At 32.3% G+C, this 23,644-nt stretch overlaps 3 protein-coding genes across 26 annotated transcripts in view; 2 read left to right on the top strand and 1 right to left on the bottom strand.

The window, feature by feature from the left end:
* LOC126708729 (nodulin homeobox-like) overlaps positions 1-23,644 on the top strand; it is a 95,010-nt gene that overhangs the window by 39,877 nt on the left and 31,489 nt on the right. The gene's annotated exons all lie outside the window — the stretch shown is intronic.
* LOC126708731 (pentatricopeptide repeat-containing protein At2g22410, mitochondrial-like) lies at positions 6,441-8,589 on the bottom strand. Its single transcript, XM_050408642.1, has one exon. It carries the CDS (start codon positions 8,492-8,494, stop codon positions 6,467-6,469), a length of 2,028 nt encoding a protein of 675 aa, XP_050264599.1. The 5' UTR covers positions 8,495-8,589; the 3' UTR covers positions 6,441-6,466.
* LOC126708737 (glycine dehydrogenase (decarboxylating) 2, mitochondrial-like) lies at positions 11,153-17,264 on the top strand. 10 transcript variants are annotated; one of them, XR_007649254.1, is made up of 8 exons: positions 11,153-11,317; positions 11,735-11,810; positions 12,074-12,259; positions 12,403-12,460; positions 13,187-13,267; positions 14,520-14,586; positions 14,899-14,943; positions 15,028-15,445. XR_007649254.1 is itself a non-coding variant. In XM_050408650.1 (6 exons), the coding sequence occupies exons 3-6, from the start codon at positions 12,185-12,187 to the stop codon at positions 14,534-14,536; spliced, it is 270 nt and encodes an 89-aa protein (XP_050264607.1). In that variant the 5' UTR covers positions 11,153-11,317; positions 11,735-11,810; positions 12,074-12,184; the 3' UTR covers positions 14,537-15,445. The 10 variants fall into 10 exon arrangements, 4 of the variants coding, with proteins under 4 accessions (XP_050264607.1, XP_050264610.1, XP_050264609.1 ...); XR_007649250.1 differs by lacking the exons at positions 14,899-14,943; positions 15,028-15,445 and adding an exon at positions 16,674-17,264; XR_007649251.1 differs by having other exon boundaries at positions 14,520-14,943.

The raw sequence follows: 23,644 nt of genomic DNA on the forward strand, positions 1-23,644 counted from the left end.
GTACCTTAGGTGTTGTTCCTTAGGTTCCCTTTTTAAGATTTTGCCACATGGATACTTACTTAAAAAATATACTTCCATCCTATGAGAAAAAATCCACATAGCAGAATCTTAAAATGGGAACCTAATGAACAGCACCTAAGTACTGTACCTAAGTCTTGCCCTTTTTAAAATGATTTCTACAAGAATTTTTTATCTATTTATCTCTACAAATATATCATTATATTATTTTTTGTATGTTTGATAAATATTTTTTTAAAGTGAACCATATCTTTCTAACTTTTGTTGTAGTATGTTATATTAACCTAATATACAACTTGATAAAGAGCTATCATCAGGAGCGGACGCCATAGGTTGAAACTCTCTAAAAAAAAAAAAACCTAATACACAACTAAACATTATAAGTTTCAACTCTCTTAAAGAATAAGGAGATATCATGTAATCAAAACTCATCACAAAAATACAAATTTATCTTAACCAAAATTAAAATGAAACCAGAGAAACAAAAGTTAGACTTCATCATAATTTATTGTTCAAACAATTGGTAGGAATATTCTAATTCATTGCCATGTAGATTGTATTTTGATATAAACTCAAATTCCTATTTCCAAAAAAAAATCTAAGTATTTACCTAAACCGAAATTCAACCAAAGATATAAAAGGGAGAGAGAAGACTTTGTAAAGAGAAATTATATTAAAAAAAAACACACACACAATCCCCAAACATATATTTTAAAAAAAAAAACCATTAATCTAAATTAGAGTTATAAAAAATAACAAAAATTTACCGAGAGAGAGAGAGTACTCACAATTTTTTTTTGTGGTAAAAATATGGATTGAAATGGAAGAAATGATATCAAATTTATACAAATAAAATGAGAAGAAGAAAAGTCAAGTTATAAAAAAAGAGAAAATGATGAAGAAAGTGTAACGGCGAAATAGAGAGTAGTGGGGGAGGTAAAGAGGCAAAGAGGAAAGAGAAAAATTGGAGGAAATGTAAGGCGTGTACAAATAAAATGGGAAGAAGAAGAGTCAAATTATGAAAAATGATGAAGGAAGTGTAACGGTGAAGTAGAGAGTAGTGGGGGAAGTAAAGAGGCAAAAAGGGAAATGAAAGGTTGGAGGAAGTGTAACTATAGGTGTGGACTAATAGGGAGAAGAAGATATTTTTGTTTTTGATTTTTTAGAGAGTAGTGAGAAGAAGATTTTAAAAAAGAAAAGAAGAGATAAAAAATAAGTGAATGATATGACTTAATGATTAAGTAGTAAAATGTATTTTGTGTGTGTATATATAAAAGGATTAGGATGGAAAGAAAATGACACTCAATGTTGAAAGGAGCTTTCAATATAGACAATAAACAATTAGAATTTATGATGGCATGTAGTGTATTACATTTGGCAACAAATTTTTTTTGATAAAAATAAAAAAATAAAATAAAATAAAATAGTGATATGGCCGCTAATGTGACTTAACAAGAGTGTAGTAATAATAAATGCTACGCTTGCTTTTAGATATATGTAAATGAGTAATACTATAGACACAAACTATTTTACAACATTTTTACAAATTGTTGATGTGACAAATTTTTACTAATTTTAATATGGGCTCATTACTAACATCACATTTTTACTTACAATAATTATTTGAAAAATGCTAAAGCCACCTCAGCAATTTATAAAAATGTTATAAAATAATTTGTATTTGTAGCGTTACTCGTATATAGATTATACATGCATTTCAATATCAGAACAATAAGTATTAGATCTGTTCAGTACAATGAGTTTCAGAACACAAACTATTGTCCATATAGTTATAAATGACTTTTAATTCTTTAATATATAGAACACAAAGCTACAAACTATTGGGTAATCAAATGACATTAGAAAGAAGTGAAAGCATACCTGGATAGGAACGGCAGCGTGCTTGGCTTTGGCTTGAGTACCCCATATTTCTTCAAAGATACTGATTATAGTGGAAAAATCACACTTAAAATAACGCCAAGAAGATAACAAAGACCATCAAATCTCCTATCTAAATGCAATAAATGTACTTTTTCTGCCTTAGATTTTGGGTAGAAAACTCAGTAAGCGAAGCAAAAGACATCAAAAGGGAAAGAAAATCGGAAACCTATTTTCCTGATGAATGAAGAAGATGTGAAAGTGGCAAGCAAGTGGAGAGAAACTTCGCGGTGGTAATGGTATGACAGGCTCAGAAAACAAAACACTTCAACTTTCTACTTTGGTTTCCTACTTTTTGTCCCTTTCAAGATTCCACTTCAACTTTAACTTTAGCTTTTTCTCTAGGGACAAAATAAAAATCAACAATAATTTGACAATATTTTTAAATTAATATTAAAAAAAAAAATTCATATTTTTTTGAGCTCATATGAGTTGGTAGGCTATTTTAGAATATTGTGAAATAATTATGGACTTTATCATTTCCGTGTGAATTGGCGTTATTGTTATGAACAAGTAGGCTATTGGTTCATGCGTGAATTGGCATTATCGTTTCCATTTTCATCATCAGTGACATGGGTTTGGGAGTTGCATGTTAATCATGCCAACTAATTGTAAAATACTCCCACTCAAATAAAGAATCTAACACATAAATTATGGTGGTGATATCCTTAATTGTAATTGAAACTTCCTTTAATGTATAATGCTCCCAATGTGAGTACTTTATGAGTTTTTTTTTTTTTTTTTAATGAAACTTTATGAGCTAATAATTCTTCTTTATGATTCGACAACCTATTAGACATTTAAATCATTTCAATTAGCTCAACTAGTAAAGTCTCTTACAGTCGAATAAGAGATTTGAGATTTGATTCCTACCTACACCAAAAACCAATTGGTATCTTGGTCAGATAATAAAGAATAATCATCAACAGTGAACTTCATAAATTGAAACTGATAAGGATAAAAATAGTTTCCGTTTTCATCATCAGTGACATGGGTTTGGGAGTTGCATGTGAATCATGCCAACTAATTGTAAAATACTCCCACTCAAAAAAAGAATCTAACACAAATTATGGTGGTGATATCCTTAATTGTAATTGAAACTTCCTTCAATGTATAATACTCCCAATGTGAGTACTTTATGAGTTTTTTTTTTTTTTTTTTTTTTATGAAACTTTATGAGCTAATAATTCTTCTTTATGATTCGACAACCTATTAGACATTTAAATCCTTTCAGTTAGTTCAACTAGTAAAGTCCCTTATAGTTGAATAAGAGATTTGAGGTTTGATTCCTACCTACACCAACAACCAATTGGTATCTTAGTCAGTTAATAAAGAATAATCATCAACAACAAACTTCATAAATTGAAACTAATAAGGATAAAAATAGTACTTAGAACCGTCAGGCATAAGCTAACAGCTACAAGTGAAACCTTCAGCTTCCATTGGCAGAGGTCATCAAACGAAGATCTAATAGGAGCACTGAAGGGAGTCCGCGAGGCACATTTAAAGGCTGACGCCATTAATAAGCTGACGGCATAAAGCTGACACCACTAAAGTTCGGGAATAGGGTAAGCTAATGACCTTGATATGAGTTTGCTTGCTATCCACGATTTTGTGTATAAGGGAATGTCTTGCTCTCCACGTTTGATGTTACTCAAAAGGATCCCTATAAGGAAAGGATCCCACAAAATACGCTCATGGGGACTCCTATAAGGAAAAGACTTCTAATCAAAGGAAAAGAGGTCAACCCTCTACTACTATAAAAGCACCAATGCCTTCACAAACCAAGGTACGCATAATTGACCCTGCTCTAGCACTTTAGAGTTGTGATAAGTTCTAACTTGACATTCGGAGGGTATTTGGCCGGCACCACACCGGTGCTCTCTGCAAGGTCTTCTCTTTTTGTTATGCAGGTGTTGTTTCGAGTGTGCGAGAACCGTATGGCTCACTGGTGACTTTTTCGGCATCATCAGAAACTATCTCTATAAAAAAATGTGTCTTTTTATACCCCAAACAAATAAAACTATTTTTATATTTATACTATGTGCCCCAAATGAACATTATATATTTTATTCTCTAAAAACAATAAAATATATGTTCAAAATACAAAACAACTAGAGAGGAATTAAACATCAAAAAATCTACCAAGCCCCATATGCACAACATGGTCTTTACTATTTGGTCAGCAAACCTTTAGTCATTAGTTTCATTGCTATTTTGGTGTTCTTTGTTATTTTTTGGCATTCTTTTTGTAATTTTGTAACCGTGAACTACATAATGTAGGATAAAGAAGTGTAATTGTTTATTTTATTTTATTGCAATTGGTTTGTTTATGATGATAAGTTCTAAAATGAATGGACATGAAAATGGAAGAGATAAAGTAAAATGAAATTCTCGTGAAAAACAAGGTCATGAGTCAAAGTAAGACGTTGCATTGGCATTATTTACTCCTTATATCCTCATTGATATATTTTATGATATACCTTCATTGCTATTTTGGTATTTATTTTTTTGGTATAAATTTTTTAATTTGAATTTTTATTGTTATTTATTAATTAAATATGTATCATATACAAAGATTTATTTATTTTAAATATTTATAATATATATAAATCAATTAATTAATTATATATTAGATCAGATCTGCTCAGGAATTTGGAACAATTTGTGATATATAAAATTTTAAGGAAACCTTATGGTCCTTCACATTCTTTCTAGCACTAAAGTGCCTTAAGTTTGATATGCTTACTTCGACCTCCACTTTTTTTTTTTTTTTTTCATTCTTTTTTTTAGAGAATTTCAATTTATAGCGTCCGCTCCTAATGATAGCTTTTTATCATCAGACTAAAATACCAATCAGTTTTTGGTGTATACGGGGATTGAATCCTAAATCTCTTATTCAACCATGAAAAATTTTACCAATTGAGCTAATTGGAACTCACTACCACTTTTATTATTATTATTATTTTTTTTTTTTTATACAACCACTTTTATTATTCTAAGAGAAGAAACTCGCAGCCAAATGGTAACAAAAAATTAAAGGTCTTGAAATAGATTCGACAATCTCAAGACCAATGACAAAGATCCTTAACCATAATATTTTTGCCGTAGCTTCGTAGCATGCAACAAATTATATCTCCATGATAAATGAAGCAACAATAGTTTGTTTAGTACTTTATAATGCCACTAGAAAGAAATAAAATATATTATAAAATAGACTTTCTTGTGTCTAAACGTCCCGCAAAATCAAAATATGAATAACTAATCACTTCCAATAAATCAATATGTGTGTAAGTCACCTTATAATACTTGGGGTTAAATTTAATTGAAGAACTTAAATATTATTTAAGGATTTGTATCTAAGTATTACTCATCATAATATTATACTTAGAAGAATAAAAAAAAAAATTTAACATGAGTCACTTTTGTGGCTCCGTACTTTGCGGGTGTGTGCGCACACACACACACACACACACAAAAACTCAAATTTGTAGGAAATAGACGTGATGCATTTTTCCCCCATAAATATTATAGAATTTGAATTTATAATATTCGCTTCAATAATAATTGTTTTTTATTATCATGTCACAACACTTCATGGTTTTTTATGTAGTTAAGGTTTGAATCTAGGTGTTTTGTTCAATGATAAGAAACTTTAACTATTACATTTCTGAGATAAGAAGATACTAGGTGAGGAGAGGTTGGATTGAACTATAGAGATAGAACACTGCAAAAAATGTCATTATTCCTAGTCATTAGATTTTACCAATTATTTGGCAATAAGCGATGGACGATTATCAATAAAATATTCCTAAAAATTATGGTGGACAACCTTTCAAGGTTAAACCTCCAAACTCCAAAGATAATGCGTCAGTTTTCTTTATAAAAAAATGGTGTGTAGTTTTGTAAAGATGATTCTTGTGTTGGGGTTCGAGTGATAACAAAAAGACCCTCGTTTGTTGAGAAACTGACGGTCGTTTATGGGATGCAATGAATGGTATGCCCTTTCCTCCACTATCTACCGGCTCCTCTAAGAAGCGCTCTCTCATTCTCACACATAGTTATTAGTTATTACTGCAAAGCCACTCTTAGTTAATGAACGTAAGAGTTAACTCAAGACCTCCCCAATTAACACGCCAGTAGTGGCAGGTCAAGTACATGTTACGTGATTCATGTGCGCTTGAAAAAGAAGAATAATATGCCTAAGTGCAAAGCGTATTATAAGCCAATGTGAGGAAGAGAAAGGGAAGTTGAAGAGATAGGTTTGGGAGAATCAGATATTGCACCAGAGAAGAATGAGAGGAAGTCTAGATGGGTCAAGTTGAGGACCTTGGTTTACACTATAAGTCTATAAGCCAAGACAGTCGCTCAAATTTTGGTGTCTTATCTCCTTGATTTCATGGTTCATGCATGTTCTGCAACCCTGACCCCTCATCTTGACCGCCCAAATAATCCCCCCCAAAGTCAGTCACTCAATTTGTAAATAAAGCATCAAACACATTAAAGTTCATTAATTGAGTTTAGTACCAGGAACAGAGTCTTCCACTTTGGACAGCAAAAATATTTCGTTTAATACCCTATAAATATCTTCAGATTGAGGGTGCGATCCATCAGCAACCAAAAATTCATAAAACTCACCCTCGACCTCTATCAAGCTACTACCAGGAGTTTTCTTAACCCCTCTCTCTCTCATCATACTTCTAACCATCCTTACATCACCCCATCTTCTCTCATGAGCACAAATATTTGCAAGCAATGAATAGATACCACTATCTTCAGGATCCAAGTCTAAAAGCTTAAAGGCAGAAAGCTTACCCACCTCAACATTCCCATGCATTCTACAAGCATTAAGAAGGGCGCCCCATGCAGCGACACTTGCTTCCATAGGCATTTTTGTTATTAATTCATAAGCTTCTTCTAGTAGCCCCACTCGACCAAATAAATCAATCACGCAAGCATAGTGTTCAACCGTTGGTTCTATCCCAAAATTTCTATTCATACTTTTGAAATATTCTTGACCGACAGAAACCAAACCACCATGACTGCAAGCCGATAAGACACCCACAAATGTGATTTCATCAGGCTTAAATCCCATATTAATCATCTCATCGAAAAGGACAAGGGCTTTTGTAGCATGTCCATGAGAAGCATATCCAGCAATCATGGAATTCCAAGAAACCAAATCTCTCTCCACCGTTTCGTTAAAAATCATTGCAGCTGCATCAATACTCCCACATTTAGCATACATGTCAATAAATGCATTTGCCAGGATCACACTAGGTTGAATCTGCTTTTGATTAATATAGTAGTGGTGAATCCATTGACCCAAATCCAAAGAACCCAGTTGACCACAAGCAGAGAGCACACAGACCAATGTGTTCTCTATTGGATGCAAACCAACTCCCACCAAGTTACGAAACAACTTCAATGCTTCCTCTGGTTGATTATTCTGAGAATAACCTGCAATCATTGCATTCCAAGAGACCACATTTTTTTCAGGCATGGCATCAAAAAACTTCCTTGCTAAATCCAACTCACCAAACTTAGCATACCCATTAACCATAATAGTCCATGAAAACACATCTCTAATTTTCATGTCATCAAAAACCTCCCTAGCAGCAACCAAGCAACCACATTTTACATACATATCCAACATAGCGTTTTGCAAATTCAGGCTATAATTAACGTTCCTCTTTTTTATATACTCATGGATACTTTTTCCCATAGTTAAGTCCCCCTTTAGGGAGCACGCTGAAAGTACAGCAATCATAGTAACCTCATTTGGCTCAACATCACTCATTAACATTGAATTAAACAATTTCAATGCCTCCTCCGAACAATTATGCACCACATATCCATCAATCATCGAGGTCCACGTAACAACATCTCTTTCAAAACTTTGATCAAACACTTCACGTGCAAAATTCAGACACCCACATTCAGCATAAAAATGAACCAACCCATTTCTCACTACTAAATCCGAATCAAAACCCATCTTCCAAATCCAACAGTGAACTGATTCCCCCTCTAAAACTGTACAAAACTGCTCGCACGCCTTGAGCGCAAAAACAAAGCTCCGGCGATCCATTTCGACGCATTCTCGAGCCATTTGACGAAAAAATGAAAACCCAATGGTGGGAATTTTGGCTTTACAGTAGCCCCTGATCATAGTGTTCCACATATAAGTATTGGGTCTTTCAATCTGAGAAAAAAGCACACGGGCATATTGAATGTCACCAGAATCAGCCAAAGCGCAAAATGCTAGGACTCGGCTGACAGGGAAAGTGTGAGTGATGAGGGCAGTGCGGGTCATGTGGGCTTGAATTTGTTTGAGTTGGAGCATGGTGGTGCATGACTCCATGATTAGCAGAGTTGGGTTGGTGATGATTACGTTGGTGGTTGAGTTCCATTTGGCTTTGTTGGTGGAAATTGAAGAGAATGGCCTGAGGCTGAGAGAGTGGAGGTGTAGTTGAGATCTGAGAGTGAGAGCAGAGAGGAGTAGTGAGATCGAGTTTTGAGAAGGAAGAAGGGGTTTCATGTGAAGCTCGAATATTTGGCTTCAAAACGCATAACGAAGTACTGGTATAGTACAGCCATTCAGCAACAAAAAGCTTGTCAATTAGTCGTTAGGGGTTTCCTTCTTTTTTTTTTTTTTTGGAGCTGGTTATATATAATTATATATATATCATATCATATCATATTATATTATATTATATATAATAAAAGTTGGGCTTAGACGCTGTAATTGCGTCATGTGTCTCAACCAAATTGCAGAAATTTTAATAAATTTTTAGATTTTAAGAATAGATATATACAAATTTTTTGGATAAATATGATAAATCAATATCCAAAATTTAGTTGTATACTAATTAATATGTGATAATCATTACTCATAACACAATTAGATAGGATTGAATTCTTTATTCTACTTGAGCCACTCCAAAATTTTGTTCTTATCTTTTTTTTTCCTATGATTTCTAAGTTGATAAAAAATTTTAATTTGAAATCACTTCTTTGGATAAAGTTTGATAGACACAAAAACTTAATAATTTAATATCAACTTAACTTCTTCTCATCCATTAAATAAATAAAAAATTCTTCTTTTTTTCCCTAATTTTTGATTCCTACAGTTTGTCTTCTTTTAAAAAAATAAAAATAAAAATTATTCTTCTTTTTTTCCCATTTTTTGATTTCTACGATTTCTGAAGTTGTTATTCTTCTTTTTCTTTTTTATAAATATTTAGATAAACACAATTAAAAATGAAAAATATAATTAAATAATTAAATATAATCAAATATCATCTTCCTCATGGGATTTTATATAATAAAGTTTAACTGGAACTCTACTTCTCTTACAAGTACATGTGAATATAGCACTATTTAAAGTAGATCAGTTATTGGATTTTGATATCATGATACGTAAATCAATTCCATTGCTACAAGGGAATGATATCAATTTCACACTTTCATTTTATATACACGGCATGCTGCAGTCTATCCCTCTCTTCAGTTTTTTCCTTATTTACAAGGTAAATTTCTATCTTCCTCAATCTAAAAGCTACGATAATGTTTGCTTATAATTTAATTTGTTGTGCTCGAATATGGTTCTTGGGATTTTCTTAACTTTTGTTATGGTACATATTGATGGTTTTTTTTTTTTTTTTTTCAGACTTCTAAGATTTAGATTTTAACTTCACACCTTCACAAATTAAACTGACATTAGATTTTTTTTTCATATCAACTTTTTTTATGTGGAGTGGACATATATATATATATATAAACTCATAGAACCATACAATTTTTTTTTTTTCTCTATTCATCTCTTCTTCTATATGTATTTGTTTACTCTAATTTATTCATCTCTATTCATAATAGCTATCTTCTTTTTATTTTTTATTCATTTTGTTTCTATTTTTCTATTGACGTAGTTCAATTATTGTTTAAATTCTATTATTTTTTATAAAGTATTTTAGATAATGCAATTCATTTTAATTATTGATATTTTTTTTTTTAATTTGGTGTTTTTAATTGATTGTGTAGATTATTTCCTCACTAAGGGCAATATCAAAATGGCTAGACATGAATGTCAATATCAAAATGGCTAGACGCGGGTAATTCATATGTAAACTTTTACATTTATATTGCAATATGATATATATATATATATATATATATTTTTTTTTCCTCTTTATGTACCTTTATTTATCTATTTTTGAAATTATTTTGAGTGTAGTACCCTAGAAGGTCTAGATACTTATTTTTATTTTATTTTTTTGTAATTTATGGAATATTATATACAAGAAATTTTATCACCAAATCTATTTGGGATGGAACTCATCTACAATATGAAATTAGGAGATTTATGTGAGAAGAGCTATCTTTTTAATTTAATTTTATTGTGTTTCTATTTTTTCTATTAACATAGTTCAATTATTACTTAAATTCTATGATTTTTTATTAAAAAAATTTAGATAGCAATTCATCTTAATTATTGATATTATTTTTTGATTTGGTGTTCTTAATTGATTATGCTAATTATTTCCTCACTTATGACAAAAATTTACATTTACATTGCAATCTAGATACTTTATTTTTGTAATTTATGGAATTTATTTTTGGTTATATATGCTAGAAATTTATTTATGGTTAGCACTTCTACTACTCCACGTGTTAGCAAGTATAATAGAAAGATTTTTAAGTGCCATATATATATAAAAACAAATTAAAATTTTACTAGAAAGAGCTTCTAAAAATTTAAAACTTGCCATAATTTTTAAAAATTACTATTTTTTTTGTTATTAAATTATATTATAGTATAAAAAATATATATTTTAATTTATATATAATTTTTTTATTAAGCCGTGCATCGCATGGGCATAATACTAGTATATATATATTTTAACGATTTTTTTTATATAGTCCTTTATTAATGTGGAAGATGCCGTAGGTTCATTTAACTCAACTGGAAAAATCTATAATCTATATATATATATATAAAACCGAAGCCTTTGAAGCTCCCACAATTTTCCACGTCAGCATAATATTTAAAAAATCCCACAATTTTCCACATTAACACAATATTTAAAAAATAAATAACAAAATTAAAAACTCTTTTCACTCCGTTAAAAACTCTATTCACTCAAAAACACCGGATACTTATCTTTAAAAATATATATATATTAAAAAAAAAAACAACAACAAAACCTAAAACAAAACCTGGCCGTCCCTATCCTAATATGTTTCATTCTCTTAACTATTCCACAATCAGGAAAAAAGAAAAGAGCGAGAGAGAGAAGATGACGAAAACGTCAATGGCTTCCCTAAGGTTATTCTCCGCGAGGTTCGTGGTTGCTCCGCTGAGGTACGTTACGATCTTTGCTGTTTTCTCTGTAAATCTTTCACTCTAATTGTTTATTACTGTTAAATCTATCAATGTGTTATGAATTTTCGCCTAAAATTTGCAAATTGTGAACCGAAATTTGGTTGATTAATGCAAGGGTCCACAATTCACATAGATGAGAAAACTTGGCTAATCTTGAAGCGAAGTTTGATATGAAAAGGGTTTTTTTTTTTTTTTTTTTGACGGTTTGCTCTCTGTGTTCTGCAAGAAAACGAAGAGGTTAGGATGTAATTGATGTTATCTTGGTTCTTGGATTATATTTTGACTAATTGAAACCAAAATCCTAAACCTTTATCTTTTAGAACTTTGTTTTGTGTGTGTAATGCTGCCAAATCTTTCTTTGTTTTGTATGTATAACTTTTTTATGTACATATATAGTTTCCTTGCCACCGTCAAATTCAAAGAATCTGCAACTGAAGCCAACCTTCTCTGAAGAGCAAAATCCTAACCCCGGGTAAGAATTCTGATTCTCTTTCAATTGAAAACCTACCTACCCTGTTATTATTTACTTTTGGTGTATGCAAACCCTTAAACAACTGTCAAATATGTTGAGTATATTGAACATGAAAAAATAATTATTCACCCCGGTATTTTGGTGCATTTGACTTTAAGATTGCCATTGATAATCCTAGAAAATGTGTTCCCAACTTTTGGATTGCAATTCTATAAGATACATTCATCAATCTGTTGCTATAATGTTTTTTCTCACCTTTGCAGGTACCATTAGTTGGTATTCCAGCACCAAAAAGGGCTCAACCTCTTGGTACCATCTCTACTGCTCCTTGGGGTTCTGCACTTATTTTGCCAATTTCATATTCATACATAGCCATGAGTTTTAAGGGACTCACTGAAGCCTCAAAGATAGGAACCTTGAATGCAAACTACATGGCAAAACGTTTGGAGGTTCTTAACTCATCCTTTTCATCTTTTGGTTTTATGTTTGCATATATGTGTTGATCTTGAAAAATAATTTCATTTGGCTTTCTGCAGCATGAAATAGAAGTTCATTGTTTTCTTAGTATAATATAATGATGTGAACATTACAGAGCCACTACCCCATTCTTTTTCGAGGAGTCAATGGAACAGTCGCCAATGAATTTCAAGGTATCTCAAATCATGCTCTTCCTATGGATTCCCAATTCTGTAAGTTTACTATAGTGAGTCATTTTAATTGCAAAACATAGCTGGTATACAACATGTGTTTGACAAAATATCTTACTCACTTTTGCATTTTTTCTTTTTTGATAATTCGATAGTTATACTCTTACATTAGTTTAAGTCAACTTCATGGTTTGTGTCTCTTGGTTTTAAGCCTTTTCCTACAATTAAGGTAGTTTTGACATGTAGGAAAAGTACCTCTCTAAATTTCTGCCACGTTTACCATTAAAAAACGAAAATGAATCACTTTGCATAGACTGTTATGTTCTAGGTGTTCACTACTCTTATATTAAAAGCTTTAATGCTGCCTATATTGATTCTCAGGATAAAACTTCAAATGGAAGTTTAAGACCTAGGGTAAAAGTGTTTGTCAACACGTGCAAAAAGGTTTTGAAGTGCTATGGAAGGAACATTTTCTTCGGTTATTACTTTTTTGCTGTAGAAACATCTATGATATTACTAACTATCCTTCTAATGACCATTATTCAATTATAATATACCTTTTGATATGGTCTTCTAGGGTAAACATGAAGAAAAATGTTTGATGATTCAAAAAAATTTCTTATCATAAATTGTGTACTTTATAAATTTGTATTTACCTAAGTTAGACCATATTTCTTTCTGATGTCTTATGCTTTTTTTTTTTTTCAAAAATTTTAAATATGTGTGCAGGGTATACTGTTGGCTATGTGAATATTAAAGCAAAAATGTTGTTTATACTTTGCAAGTTGAACTTAGACATTGATGCTCAAGGTATGTGTATGCATGAGTAGATTTACAATATCAGCCAAGTCATAAATAGTTGTTTCTACAATCAAGGCTATTCTGCTATGTAGGGAAAACAACTATTTTAAAAACAGACATGCGTTAAGCAAAAACCCTTAAACGCCACACCCCTATACAATCAGCACATCCCGAAGATGAAATGATGTATTCATTTGGTAAAAAACATAGTAACAAAAGAAAATATCTTCCTTCTCTCAATTTTCACTCTCACATCTTTAGTACTTGCACTTTTTGTTATTTTTTGTTTCTTCTCTGCATATACCTAAGGTGGCATAGCGTTATTATTTTCCTTCTTCAAATACTGTTTTTGCAATCCAAAGTTTCTGCTGTTGCTTTTCCTATTTGAATTAGCATCTCCATTTTTAGTTATTTCTATACTCTAGAATTTTGTTTTTATTTCATTGGCTAGGGTTCGTTGGTCACATTTTGTTAATTGCTTTTATTTGGATTTTTCCTCCAGATTTACAATAATCCGGCTTTTGGTTTGGTGATTTTAGGGGTTTAGTGATTTTTCCCTGGAACTTCTTATCGGTGCTTAGAAAAACACATAATTATTCATGTAGGTAATTGCAACGTTTTAAAATTTTCTGTAGGGAGGTTCTTTTTATAATTCAAAATTGAATTTAAAGTCGTCTGTATATATTTTAAAAGAAATTTCCCCTTCTGAATTGTCTAGGGTTCTTCTTTCACCCTTATTAAAAAATAGATGGCTTTATTGTTTTTGTTTTTTTCCCTTGGAATTTTTCTTTTAATTTTTTTTTTTTTACATTCTATCCCTGCCAGAAACAGTGCTAATCGGTGGGTATACTATTGTGGAATTGCATCGTGTTTTGGTTTAGGACTCTATCACCACAAGTCAAACTCAAAACCCACACACACGATGCAAAGGGCAAAGAGCAAAGGGCAGTGGACAATTGGGCCTGGATTTTTTAATTTGGAAATATTTCCTATTCTATTTTTTCTTTCTAATTGAAGCTCGTTTGGAATCGCAGTTCTCTCTAATGGTGACAAGTTGAATTTATTGCTTTGAAACTGGGTTTAGTAATTTAATTTGGATGCTTTGGTCACAATAGATGGGTTTATTGTTTAGACTTATTGACAATTTTTTTCAAAGTAAAAACAGTTTTCTGTAACTAATCTTAATGAAATCCTGGGGATCAAATAAGTGTAGGATTGAATGTTGTGCTGATATTTGCTTTTCTTTTTTAATCTTATTTAGGTCTATTGTTCAGTTAAGGTTTGTCGGAACCGCAGGCAAAGAGAGATAGGCCGTATCCCCGTAACCGGTAAAGTATTTGCTTTTTTTGTTTTGGTTTTATTGTGGTAGAACTCGAACACTTTAGTGGCTTTAAATTTTAAGATATTTCATACTTAATTCCATCTGCCTTGATACTATAAATAAATTACCACTTATCTAAAAATTGTAAATTGTTAGAAACTAATAAATTTAATCATTCAATCAAAATCCTTAATTGCTCTTTCGGAAATCCTATTGCAAGGAGGGGGGAGAATATTGTCCAAAGAATGATGGAAAACTAGCAGTTTATTCACGTGATTTCAAATCAATATCTAATCTAATACTATATATGTTAAAACAGAAGCTAAGAGAAAGTAAGGACCTACAATTAAGGATGTTGGGAAAGGTAGAGATAGAGTTATTTTCTATATTTTGCTCCCATGTCTTGCTGCTTGCTTTGTTGTATATGTTCTTCCCATTGGTTGTGCAGGGTGAATGGGAAAAGGAGCTACCTTTGCTAGGTTTCTTGGTTCAATAAGAAAAAGGAGGAAGCTTTATACATTTTTGGTCGTGCTTTCCTTGGGTTTCTTTGAGAGGTTGGTCTGACTGTTATGGAGAGTTGTTGGTGGTCTTTTTGGGTTAGGAAAGGATTCTGTTTATGGAGTTATGGAGGGCTGGAATAGTGGTACTTTTTGTATTTGTTATGTTACTTTTTTTCTTTTCTATCTCATTTGTCTATATTGAATTGTGCTTAAGAACAGCCAATGCTATTGCCCATTGTACCTAGATATATAAATTTCTTTGTTATATACTACAGAATATGAGTAGCAAGATAGAGAGTTACAAAAAATTGCCCCCTTTTGTAAAATATGTTACAATCTAATTTTATAAAGAACATTTTTCTACCATTGAGTTAGCTTATCAGACTTGGAATATATGTAGTTTGTTTTAAATCTAACCTACATATGTAAAGGGTTTGTGATGTTTCCTTCCTTAGAGGTATAGAGTATGGGTATGTACACTTTACATGAAACTGTAATTTGTCTTTACACAAATTTTACTATTAATAGGAAATTTCCTAATACGATTGTTTAAATATGAGCTATGAAAACAAGTTTGAGTAAAAAGTGAAGAAGAGAATTAATTTTTTTTTTAATAATTTGATAATTCAAGAAGAGGGTGTTTAAACCTAACAAATATAACAATAATGTTATATAGATTTTGTAGATATTCTTTGTGTTTTCCCGTGCATCGCACGGGTTAGCGACTAGTGGTTGAATAATTAGTGTTTTGGTCGGATGATAAATAGCTATTACCAAAAGTGGACGCTATAGGTTGAAATTCTCTATAAAAAAAATATATATATGCGGAGGATGCGAAACTTGCTAATGTACAAGATGTCCTAATTTTGTTTTAATTATGATTTATGCAGTACAACTATTTCTATTTCATTTTTGTTTTATTGTACTTATCTATTTTACATTAAATAGATTAGAACAGCACCATTCTAGTATGAGCAAAACTTTCATATTATATTATGTAATATGTGTGTGTATATATATTTATATATTTTGATAACTTATTATGTCATATGTATACCTTTATAGTTGGGAAACCACTTTTATAAATGACTAAAAACTGAAATGGTTTTATGGGTGAAGAGGGGTTGTATTTTACAGTCAACGGGTAAAATAATTTCCGTTTGACCCAATTTTCTATAGGTACCAAACACACAGATTGGTGTAAAATAATTTCCTGAAATCCTTTTCAGGCGAAACAAACGCAGGCTAAGTCTTTAAAGTACATCTAATATAAGAAATGTTGCAAGCTCTCATATAATTAAGAATCCAAGATTTAAAATACAATATCAAATTCAGGGTTGGAGAAGGTGAATAGAAAGACACTTGAAAAGATGTAATGCCATATAAAAGCTTCATAAGATTTTCAAAAATGCTGTTAAGTGTTGAAAATAAATTAACAGACTGACTGATTTAGTAGAACATGGAAAAGTGTAAAAATAGAAACCAAAATAGTGTCAATATTTTGCCAAAATTGAGAAAATTTCAATTGAACATGGTGTGTAACAGGTTGCCATAAAATAGACCATGACGCTAATCCAATTTGAGCTTTTTGCAGGTTAAACTGAAGCAATACAAATCAAGTGACTTGGCTCCATCTTCTTCAATCTGTTCTTTTACAAAATTGCCTGTTGTTAGAGCAAGGCTTTAGAACTTACTATTTAGAAGGCTAAGTGGGTCAACTTCATTTGACAGAAGTTTGCTATGTCTCAGCATGCCTTTATGGCTTGGTTGACCACCTATAATCGATTTGCTGCTTGGTGGAATCAAGGTTATTCGTTGAAAAGGGAAAGCATGAAGTCATGTGTTAGTAGATTGCCATTTGTCGATATTGTCTATCATCCATGGATTCAAAGAACTTCTTGGATTTATGGCAATTTGGCATTCGAATCCTCCCTAATGAGAGTATTTTAAATGTCACTACTTACTAGAAACGATGTGTGATTCTTCGATTGGTGGGAAATATGAAGTTCAATGATTCTTTGTAAGATAGACTCTAGTGTGCCTTATGGAGAGTATGTGTCTATCCTTAGTTGAGTTTGCTCTTTGAGTATGCTTGTTAAATTGGTATCGTGTTTTCAATAAAACAAGAGATTTGTATTTTTAAACAAATTCAAATTTAGAATAGCTACACAAACTTGTCTTTCTCTTTCCATATTTTTAAGTAAGTGTATCGAAATTGATTGAATTGAACCGAATTAGACCAAATGGACCAAAGTGGATCAAATTGGACCGAAATGCTATAATAATGTGATTCAATGGGAGTATAGGAACATTAAATGTTATGCTTCAACTTTTAGTTTTCAATAAAATACACCACTGCACACCCTTGGTGCAATGGTCACTCCATAAGTATAAGTGCTTGTGAGGTGTGGGAGGCAAAGGCCGGGGTTTAAGTCTCTAGAAGAAAGTTTCACACACATATACAGATAGATTAGGTTAGAATAGAATTTTTATCTTGTATAAAAAAAAATTCAATTTATTCATAAAAAATAAAAAATAAATAAAAGGCCCCTTGAGGTCAATGATTGTCTATAATTAATTATGGAGCAAGAAGTGATAATTAATGAGTTTATCTCTTCATTACATTCCATAAAAGTCTTAAGGAAGAATTAAGATGCAAGAAAAGGCTTTAGGAATACTCATTATTACAAAATATTATTTCATATAGAACCTAATAATCTCCATTATCGAAGTAGTAACATAGGATTTAAACCTATAATGTTAGCTCCAAAATTATTGTTTTTTTAGTGTTGGATTAACGTATCAATTAGTCTTTTTGCTGTCTCACAAGTGAGATACAAATCCAAGTCCCTTATTTGAGAACAGTAAATTTTATTAATTGAAGTAATTGAAATCTATGAGTAGTAAGTATTATTCAAAAAAAAAAAAAAAAAAAAAAGACATCTACAGAAAATGACGTCATTAGAGCATACATGGAAGAATTCTTGATTTAATTTTGTCGACTTGTATTTGGAAAAGTTACACCTGGCAACCCATGCATGCAAGGGCCAATGAGAGTGGCACCAAAAATTAATTTTTATTTTTATTTTATTTTCTATTACTATTTAATATCCATTTTTACGAATCATTTATTGTCTTAAACTATTTGTGAAGAATATTAAATAAAATAAAATGAGGGAAAAAAAAAAAAAAAAAACACAACTGCATTTTTTTTTTCCATATATAAACTATTTAATCTCTTGATTTCCTTTATTGCCATTCCATTGGATCTAGTTGTGGCATTCCGTATAATCGAGGATGTATATGTGAAGCCTTTCAGGGGAAAAAAAACCCTAATTGATTTGGGATTTAACCTTGGTGTAAATCTAAAAGGGGAAGATAAAAGTTTCGATTTGTAGGTCAAATTTATACTAAGAAATCTATGATGAAGCCCTTCACAAAGTGTCTATCAAGGTTTTCAAATGATTCTACGAATCAAGAACAGAGAGAAATTGGGCAAAAGTAACATATGTTAAACATCATTTTATGGGATTTTTCAGAAAATAACTACAAAACCCAAACTATTTCATTAGTTAGGAAACGTTTGAAACTAATTTGGAATATAACAACTCGAGTTCAGAGGGGACGATTTCCTGGGTTTTTTTATTTTATTATTGCGAGAAATTGAGTTGAAAGAACTCGACTTCTAAGCCTGGAAACCGAGTCCAAAGGACTCGGTTTTAAAGCATGGAAACCGAGTCCCTTGCACTCGGTTTCAAAGCCTGGAAACCGAGTCCATTGAACTCGGTTTCTACTCTTTGAAACCGAGTTTAACGAACTCGTTTTCCAGGCTTAGGAACTGAGTCCTTTGGACTCGATTTCCTTTTATAAACTGCCAGCATCAGTTCCATCAAACAGCAGCACTCCCATCCCATAGCAGCACTCCCCCATCCCACAGCAGCTTTCACGTGGGCATCACAGTTCCCGCACAGCAGCTTCAGTCCCCAGCCTTCCACGTGTCTGTGGGTCCCAGCTGGACCTGTCCTCTTGCCGTGGGAATAAGTTCTCTCTGTATTGTGAATACATATCAGAAACTCAGTCTCTATATTCAGCTCTCTCTTGAACACTCTCTATATTCAGCTCTTCAACTCAGAGCGCGTTTGGATTCGGCTGAAAAAAACTGCGTTTGCGTTTTGTCTGTTTTTTTTTTTTTTTTTTTTTTTTCACGCGTTTTGGAGCGTTTTGGGTGTTGCGGCTACTGTTCATGCACTGTTCAATGAACAGTAGCCGCAAACTTTGACTTTTCAAATTTTTTTGGACCAATCACAGCACATCGTGTACTGTTCACGGACCCACAAATTTCACTTTTCAGCAACTTTTTCATTAAAAATGGGTCCCACGATACTATTCACACATTTAAAAATTATTTCGTTACAGTGTTTTTCAGTTTTCAGTTTTCAGCTGTATCCAAACGGACCCTCAGTCTCTATATTCAACTCACTCACAGAACACTCATCACACAACATTCTCAGGTAATATTTTACAATATTGTGATTATTTTGCTAGATTTTTTTTAAAGAAAAATTTAGAACATATTAGGAAAAGTTTTGTTTTTCTTATTTGTTAGTGTAAATATTGTGATCAATTTATTTGTTAGTATATTGTGATTATTTGCTAGGTTTTTTTTAAAGAAAAATTTAGAACATATTAGGAAATGTTTTGTTTTTCTTATTTGTTAGTGTAAATAGTGTGATTAATTTATTTGTTAGTATATTGTGATTATTTGCTATTTTTTTTTTTTTAAATTAATGTTATGAGACATTTATATAAGATCATAAATCTACTTAAGAAAAAATATCTATAATGAGTAGTAATTTAATGATTAATTGTTGGGAATATTTAGTAAATAATTGTGATTAAATTACAACATATTGGGGAATTTTTTTTTGTTAGTGTAAATATTTTGATTAAATTACAACATATTGGGGAATTTTTTTTTTTTTTTTTTTTTTTTTGTTAGTGTGAATATTGTGATTAAATTATTTGCTAAGTTTTTTTTTAAGAAAGTTAATATTGTGATTATTGGGAATATTTAGTACCAAATATTGTGATTATTATGTGAAAATTTGAGTACTCTAGATATGCAATTTTTTCCTTTTTATTTTTATTTTTTCATTTAAGAGAATATATAAAACTTTTTTAAGCTCAAAATCTTATAAATCCAATTATTTTTTATTTTTTTTAAGGAAGTTGCAACAGTAAAATTGTAACATGAAATGGTCATGACCATGACCATGACCATGACCATGAATGAATGTGTAAGGATGGTGCAGCACGAGCATGTATAGTTTGTGAAAAATTTACAAATATTTGGTGTTGTTACCATTTGTAACATTCCAAGTTAGGAAAAAAGGAGCAGACTTTAAAAATAGAAAGAGAGCAAACGCTGTCCATTTCCATAGCCCTTTAGGATTTTAGGGGATTAGATATTGGCAAAAAGAATGGAGTCATTAGGGATTTTTTTAGAAAATAACTACAAATATTGTGATTATTGGGAATATTTAGTACCAAATATTGTGATTATTATGTTATTACAACATATGGGAATATTTGTTTTGTTTGTTAGTGTAAATATTGTGATAATATGCTAAGTTAAAAAAAAAATTAATATTGTGATTAATTATTGGGAATATTTAGTACTAAATATTGTGATCAATTGTTAGGAATATTTAGTACTTTTAGGTCTTTCTCATGGATATGAAATGGATTATGAGTTTGATACCTAAGATAGTAGTCTTTTTATCATAAATTATTTCAAGATATATTTGTTTAAGATTTGTAACAGAGATTTCAATGGATAACTGGTTGGTATATAATATTTTTGTTCATCATAACTTATTTGAATGGGTTTTGAAAGTCATGCCCCTAGAATGATTTAGAATTTTTAAAGAATATGAAATTGGTAATGACTATTTTTGTAAGATTACTAAAGGTGAGTATATGCAAATTTGGTTGAGGTTAGTATTGTTGGCATTTCATACGCAAAGTTTTGTGATTGATGTTGATTGAGCGTTATAAATTTGTCACTAACACAATTGCACTTGATGATCTATAGGTTGACAATGATCTATATAAATATATACTACGGTGGACCCCTTAGCAATGCCAACCCTTATGATGGAGTCTCATTTCAAGGTCCGGGTATCCAGTGCTACTATATGATGATACGCCGTAAGCTAAAGACCCTGAATGAGCTGAAAGTAAAAATTATGGAAGAGTTGCAAGTGAACCCTGCTTTGCATGACATACATATTACTTTCCGTTCTCCATATGAAGTCCTCAATCAATGCATTAATTACAGATATATGGCGATAACAGAGGACAAACATGTGAAATTCATGTTTAGTAAGATGGACAAATGGAAACAAGCAGCAAATTTTGAGTTATACGTCACTTTGGAGCCTCGTGCAGAAGTCGGCGTAGAGGACGAAATTGTACAAACAACTACATCTCTACAGTTTGCAGTCCTAGATGATCAATGCACCACATTGGGAGGCTATACACCCCCTTTTCAAGAGACACCAGTAACAATTGAGAGTGAACCTGGAAATAGATATGAAGATCAATTTTGTACACATCGAGGTGAATCCTCTACAGTTCCAGTAGTTGAAGATGAAGATGAAGACGAAGACTGTTCTGGGGAAGATGGTGAGGATAGAGATGAGTATGAAGAAAGGATTGACGATGGTGACTTTGACAGGGGTCTTGATGACCATGAAATTACTCACATTCCTCATGTTGATGATATGGCTGAATGTGATGAAGATGATGAGGACGCTAATGCTAGAGTTCAGCATGTTACAAATACGACCCTCGTTTATGAACCTCCTGCCTCATCATTTTATGAAAATACTTGGGAAAATATGGTTGATCCTGAAGTTGTTCAGCAATCATTTGGTTCTTGGAATGCAGACATGAATTTTGCGAAAGGGTTGATTTTTGCTAATAAAGATGCGGTGAGACATGCATTAACAATTTACGCCGCAAAGCATAACAGAAACTTTGTGACTAGTAGGTCGACCACAAGTAGACTGTCTGTGAAATGCAGCGATGAATCATGCATGTGGTACGTTGGGGCAGTTGTGAAGCCTGAACTCGGACTATGGATGGTCACATCTTATAGGGGTCCTCATAATTGTATGCCCCTTGCCACGGCCCTTGATGGTAGAATGATGGATTGTAATTTTCTAACAGAAGAATTTGTTCCATTGTTGAAAGAGAAACACACGGCAACAATTTATCACCTCAGACATTTCATTAAAGGGAAGTATTATGGGCATATTCTTTCTTACTATAAGATATGGGATGCGAAACAACGAGGTATTGCAAAGATATTTGGGGATTGGGAAGAGTCTTACCAAAGGTTGAGAAAGTTATTGTTTGCATACTGGGATCAAGAACCTGGCACCCGTTTCTGGTTTCACACCATACCCAGGGACGAGTTCGGTGATACAATATTGCGCTATATATTTTGGGCTTTCGCTCCATGCATTGCAGGATTCAGACATTGTAAGCCAGTGATCAGTATTGATGGGACCCATTTGTATGGTAAATATCGAGGGGTGTTGTTGATTGCAATGGCCACCGATGCCAACAACAAGGTTTTGCCTCTTGCCTTTGCCGTTGTGGACAAAGAGTCAGGGTCTAGTTGGGGGTGGTTTTTAGAACGCCTCAGGAATGCACTGGGGGATATGATAGCAGATAAGGACATCTGTATAATTTCTGACCGACATAAGGGTATTCAAAGTGCAATTGCAAACTGGCCTAGACATGATGATGGACGACAACGAGTAGTTCACAGATATTGCCTTCGACATGTTGCTAGCAACTTCAACACGCATTTTCAGGACGTCACTTTAAAGTCATTAGCCTTGAAAGTGGGGTATGCTACTCAGGAATCTAAATTTGAGTTGTACATGCAACCTATCAAGGAAGCTGAGATCGAGGCCCTTAGGAAGAAACGGAGAACCGAGCGGCAGGAAAGTGAACTCGACTCATCCATCATGCCATACACATATCTAATGAACGAGGATCTAGACAAGTGGACCCAACTACATGATGGTGGATACCGTTATGGGGCTATGACAACCAATGTCTCGGAGTGCTTCAATGGAGTACTCAAAGGTGCCCGTGGCCTACCCATTGCTGCAATGGTTGAATTCACTCATTGCAAACTTGTTGCGTATTTCCATGATCGACACAAAGAAATTACTCATGAGCTCTCAAAGGACAAGGTATGGACTAAATATGCCTTAAAAATCTATGGACACAACCTACAAAAATCAATTTCACACCAAATAAATCCGTTTAATAATCTGAATGGTATATATCAAGTAATTACTTCATACAACATCTATAGCTCTGGAGGGGGACACCATAGTTATGAAGTAAATGTAAAGGCCAGAACATGTGGTTGTGGAAAGTGGCAAATGAGAAAGATCCCTTGTTCACATGCAATTAAAGCTCTTCAGTACTTGGGGCAAGATGCGACTGCATATATTGACCCATGTTATAGTTTGGTGAACG

The sequence above is a fragment of the Quercus robur genome, chromosome 12 (assembly GCF_932294415.1).
Source record: "Quercus robur chromosome 12, dhQueRobu3.1, whole genome shotgun sequence".
NCBI lineage: Eukaryota > Viridiplantae > Streptophyta > Magnoliopsida > Fagales > Fagaceae > Quercus > Quercus robur.